Source organism: Helianthus annuus, chromosome 10, assembly GCF_002127325.2.
Source record: "Helianthus annuus cultivar XRQ/B chromosome 10, HanXRQr2.0-SUNRISE, whole genome shotgun sequence".
In the NCBI taxonomy this organism is placed as follows: domain Eukaryota; kingdom Viridiplantae; phylum Streptophyta; class Magnoliopsida; order Asterales; family Asteraceae; genus Helianthus; species Helianthus annuus.
The window spans coordinates 173,089,113-173,095,062 of record NC_035442.2 but is presented as its reverse complement, the minus strand read 5'-3'; the positions used below and the strand labels follow the sequence as shown (position 1 = coordinate 173,095,062).

At 37.5% G+C, this 5,950-nt stretch overlaps 1 protein-coding gene across 1 annotated transcript; it reads right to left on the bottom strand.

The window, feature by feature from the left end:
• Nucleotides 1–732: 732 nt before the first annotated feature.
• LOC110886636 lies at nucleotides 733–5,513 on the bottom strand. Its single transcript, XM_022134457.2, has 2 exons — nucleotides 5,264–5,513; nucleotides 733–3,831 (listed from the first exon to the last, which is right to left on the bottom strand). The coding sequence occupies exon 2, from the start codon at nucleotides 3,820–3,822 to the stop codon at nucleotides 901–903; it is 2,922 nt and encodes a 973-aa protein (XP_021990149.1). The 5' UTR covers nucleotides 3,823–3,831; nucleotides 5,264–5,513; the 3' UTR covers nucleotides 733–900.
• Between the last annotated feature and the right edge of the window lie 437 nt (nucleotides 5,514–5,950).

The following is a 5,950-nucleotide window of genomic DNA, read 5'->3' as shown; positions in this document are numbered from 1 at the left end:
GAAATTGGTATGATTAGCAAGGAAACAATTGTACGTTGCCAAGTGGCATTTACACACAAAAGGTCAAAGAAAAGTAAATTAGATATGCCCCATTTGTTCCATAAATCTTCTCTCCCTCAAATCAACTTTGGGCATGTCACTATGTTAGAACATATGTACTTTTTTTTGTTTGGTAAAAATAATATCTAGATTTTTTTGAACTTACATGTCTAGGTACATGTAACTCATTTAATTTCAACAAAATAAGTAACATTTCAAAAAATAACATGATTGCTTTTTTTTTTTTAACTGAGCACGAATATCAATCAATTATCTTTTAAATCATTTTGTTCGAAGAATCGAAGCGTTAGTTACACTTACAAAAACATTATATCGTTCTAATAGATCGCTTATTTTGATCTGAACTCGTCACCTAACTTGTTCAATTCCCATATCTACGACATATTTTAAAAAGGGGAATTGAATTTTAATAATCTTAACTTTCACTCGTTGACCGGAAATAATCCTAACTTAAGAAATTTCTACTAACAATCCCAACTCACAAACATTTTCCTCCACCGATCCTTTTCTAACTAGGGTCCAACCCAGTTAGTTTAGGGTGACGTGGCAGATGACGTGCATGCTTACGCGTTTTAAAAGATACCACATGGATCATTATGTGGTTGCTTACATGTGTGCTGATCAAAACTCAAGGCCTACTTAACAAAATTTTCAAGCGCTAATCTTTCGATCTCTCTCAAACACATCGACGATTCAATTCACAAGGGCTACGTTTCAAGGGCATATATCAATCCAACCAAATATTTTCAAACAAAGACTTTCTAAGTTCAAACAAGACGCATATCAACAAAGAGACCAAAGCGCCTATAGTTAATTCTTAACAACTCGAGTCAACCAAAGTCAACAAGCTTGCGGCGCCTGGTACATATCGCAAGACTTCTTATTATGCCCAGGCTGCTTGCATTTTGTGCATGTTACTGTTCTCTTTGTTTCCATATCTGTTTCATCCCAATCCATTTTCTCTTCCATTACATCAACTGGTTTTGCAGGTATTGGAGGAAGCACAAACACACCCTCATCTTTCTCAACCTCTTCCTTTTGACCCTCCATCTTTCCCCCTTCTTCATTTTCACCCCCTGTAATCTCAACCTCCTCCTTTTCATCCTCTATCTTTCCCCCTTCTTCGTTTTCACCCCCTGTAGTTTCAACCTCAACCTCAATCTCCATCTTTTCTTCACCCTTCTCATCTACAACTTCTACCTTTTCACCGACTTCTTCATTCCCACCCCCGACTTTTAAAGCTTGTTCATTTTCACCCCCTGCAGTTTCAACTTTCAAAGTTTGTTCTTTTTCACCCCCTGCAGTTAGAACTTTCAAATCTTGTTCATTTTCACCTTCATCTTTGTCAATCGGTACTGGGGTTATGGACTCCACGTAGGTTAAGCGATAAGCATCGACAGTGAAATCATTCGAGCAAAACTCATACATGTTTTTACCGGTTGCCGTACAAACCGCAAGCGCGTGACGACACGGTAAGCCCGTTTCTTTCCACCCTAAACACGTACAACTCCAATTTCCGATATTCACAACGTGTGTCAAATCTTCACGAACCTCAAACAACGTATCTGAAGATATCAACACTTTTAAACCGCGCGATTTAGCAATTTCTTCTTGAAGTTGTTTCTCCTTTGATGGAGTTAGATGCGTAGACCACATGCTTCCGTCAAACTTAGCATCATCGATGCCGTCAATCATGGTACGTATGATGGCGTCGATTTTATGTAAAATAGGTAACTCTCGATAATCCTTCATTAACTTCGAAATCGGCTCGCTGACATCATCCTTGATGTAATTATACCGTTCGCCTTTGAAAGACGAAGCGGTCCAATGTTGCGGTTCAATCTGCATGACCCAATCATACGCTCCGGCTGATATTTGTTTCATCTGTTCGGTTAACTTTTTAAAACCAGCAGGACGGATCGCGTGTGCGGCATCCAACAAATAAGCCGGTAAAAAAGATTTACCGTCCCCGTGAAACGGACCTTTAACGTTTCTCTTGAAGCTTTCTAAAAGATGGTAAATTGAGTAACCGATATGAGAATCTTGAAAAACTTCAACGATGTACGGTTTCAAATTCTTTTCTCTATCGAACACGAACGTGATCGGTTGTTGTGTGTTCACGATTGCAGCTTTCAGTTGTTCCAAGAACCAACGCCAGTTGTTATCATCTTCAACGTCTACTATAGCAAATGCAACTAGGAAGAACTCATCGTTTCCATCAATGGCGTTAGCCGTAATCAAAACTTCTCCATATTTCGATCGCAAAGAAGTAGCTTCTAGAAAAAGAAGAGGCCGACAACCGTTCTGAAAGCCCCATAACGACGCGTAAAACGACACAAATAGCGCTTTAAATCGTTTATTCTCATCGATAACAAGATTCGCGATGCTGCCGGGATTTGTTACCTTAATCTTCTCACAAAACCATGGTAGCTTATTATACGCGTCTTTATCCGATCCATGAAATTGTTCACGCGAAATCACGGTTCCAGGAATTACTTGTGTATGGTTTGACTTTGACTTTGACTCGAGCCTTTTCAAAAGCCCCTTAGCAATTTCTTTCGGTTTTAGATGTGGCGAATCTCGCAGCTTCTCTTTTATGGTATCTAACAACGAGTTCTTCGATTGTTTATCACATGTATGTACATTGTTCATAGTCTGTATCTTAAACGATTCTGTAGACGGGACCCACACAGCATTAAACTTCCAAGAACACCCTTCAGAAGAACATTCACCAACGACACGGCTTTTATCGTTTCTCCTGAGCTTGAAATCAAAATCATTTGCAATCGCGTATTTCTGCAACGTTTCTTGGAACTCGTGCACGTCTGTGAATTGTTGACCAGCACCGGTAACGGCTGACTTCCACGATGAAACTAAAGTTTCGGGTGACATGTCATCGTCAGAAGAGGGTCCCGCGAAATCATCATGTTCATGAAAATCAACTCGTTTAGCAGCTAACCTACCGCTCTTTCTTTGTGACTTTTCGTTTCCCGAACTACCCCTAGAGTTTGACCCGACATAACCAGAAACTATGGTGGGACGACCATCGGCACCAATTTTCCAAGTCGGGGTCCGCCTTCGCTTCTTGACACCATCAGCAGGGCTCGTGTTGACCGTTTTCCGTTTTGAATACCGACTAGGCACATAGTCAGAACTTATATCCGAGTCAACAGTCACGTTGTCCTGCTCAGAATCACTAGTGGAACCCTCTGACTTACTATCATCACTCGAAACGGTTTTTTGTTTCGGTTTTCGTTTTGGTATTTCTTTTTCTTTTGATGCATCAATTTTAGCAGCAGCAGCAGATCGTCGTGGCGTCCTAGCTGGTGTTACGATAGGACTCTTAACCACCTTATCTTCTTTTTTCGGCTTCTTATTCTTTTTGGGACCCGCTTTGACTTGCTCTATGTTCTCATCATCCACAGCCTCATCATTCTTCATATGATTAAAACCAGGCGTTCCGGAAACAAACACTTCAGCTGTTATTGCATCCCCATGAAACTCGATCATTCTTTTTAGATCTTTATCGTTCTTTACGGTAATCAAGTTTCGTTTATTTCCAGGAAGGAAATACTTTACATTTAGTGTATCTTGGTTCAAATCACATGTTTCCGCCAAATTTAATTTCAAATCGTTGAACGGAGTCTCGGAAGTGATATTTGCTGCATTTGCTTCGCCTCCTTTATAAGACATGGTTCCATCTTCGTTTGTCACAAACTCTCCGCCAGATTGACAGATCAATATAAGCTTCCCTTTCGCCATTATGTATACCTATATAAACAAACACAGGGAAGAATAAAAATATGATACGTTATGCATCGTCATGCTGCAAAATGTAACAGTCAACAAGGTCAATAGGTTGTTTCTACAAGTGTTATAAAAAATGTAGCAAAAACGGAAAACAGGTAGATAACATTATTAACTCGATCATCATTCTATAACTCGTAAATTTTAGGTTCATGTTCATCCCATCTTTTTTTATCAATACAAAATCCACATATTACCCTTAAACAATGCCAACTCCATGCCTTCAAAACATACATCTTAACTATAATAGTAATACTAGGTCTGTTCATGAGCCGAGCCGAGCCGAGCTAGGGCAAGCTCGGGCTCGACTCAATTATAAACCGAGCTGGCTCGGCTCGGCTCGGATTTGAAACCGAGCTGAAAATCTAAGCTCGGGCTCGGCTTGGTTTTAAATCGAGCTGGCTCGGCTCGGCTTGGTTTGGCTCGATTTTAAAAATAAAAATTAATACATAGCTCTCAAAATTCAGTATTCTAAAATATTATTCAATACTTCAAAAGAAAATATTCAAAATAAGTTCAACCTAATAAATTACAAGCCAAAATCACGTTCAAACTACAAGCCTAAATACATTAGCACGGCAATCAACCTTTAAATATGTCATACTTATCAAACTACAAGCCTAAATACATGTAAATAATAATCAATTTTTTGTAACATATTATATGTATATAAAAATAAAATATATTATAAGTAAAATAATTCGAGCTAAGCCGAGCCGAGCTACCAAGCAAGCCAAACCGAGCCAATTTGGCTCGTCACGAGCCGAGCCGAGCTAGGCTCACTTTCTAACCGACCCGAGCCGGCTCGACTCACTTTCAAACCGAGCCATATCGAGCGAGCTTTTTCCGAGCTAAATCCGAGCGAGCTCCGAGCCGAGAGCTTTTTGGACAGCCCTAAGTAATACAACCAATACTTAATGAGCTTATTTTGAACAAGATCACTGTGTTAAACAAGCTTATTTTACACAATATTTTCCTGTGTCTCCTGATCATAATTTGGTCATCTATCTGCTGTAAGCCTTGACATAAACACAGATCAAAACAACACTGTTGTTTTCTTATGTCAATTCTTGTACAATTCAATGCAAAATTCTTTAAAACAAACACCAGCATTGTTCAAATCCAAATTGATTCTGACCCTTAAAACTAAAGTTTACCAGTTCTTTTTTTTTTTTTTTTTTTTTTTTTTTTTTTTTTTTTTTTTAAAGAGGTTAACTACAAACACCTACAGCAGTTCGACCAACAAAACACATAACACATCTAAAAACTCAACAAGAAACACAAATAAACCAAGAATTTCCCCAAAAATACATACAGAATACAACCAAGATTTACAAAAAATACATCAAAATCAGAAAAATAACAACTAAAATGGCCCAAGAAAGAAGTAACTCACTTAGTAACACTGCTACTGCAATTGCAACTGTTTGACTGTCTCAAAACTTAGGGATTTGAGGAATATATCAAAATTGGAGGATGATATAGAGAGTGTAGAGATGATCGGCGGTTGAGTGGTGAAATTTCAGATGAAATCGACGATGAAGATGGGGGAATTGGGAATCGAGGGGGGAATTATGGAATTAGGGCAAAATTGGGGAAAGAAATTGTAAGGAAAAGAGTTAACGCCGTTGAAAAATGTAGGTCTTCCTATTGGCATTCAGGGACATTAATTAATAAATTTAAATTTGTGTTTTTCATTCAAATTTGAGTTTTTCTTTTATAACTTTCGAAATATAACTTTTTTATATAAAAAAAACGAACATGATTTTGCGATGTTCTCATTTTTATCTACGTGTTGATATAAATTTTATAAAAAACGAAGCCGTATCAAATATAACGTTTTATAAGTTGTTATAAAATTTTATATTCCGTTTTTTATAAATTTATATCAATATGTAGATAAAAATAAGCAGATCATAAACCGTATTCGTTTTTTAATAAAACATCATATATTGGAAGTTATAAAAGAAAAACACAAATTTGAATTTATTAATGTCACATCACTTTGTGTCAATAGCAAAAGTTAGGTGTAAATAAAATCATTCTAATTTTTTCTACAATTTTCTTTTATCAATAATCTAAT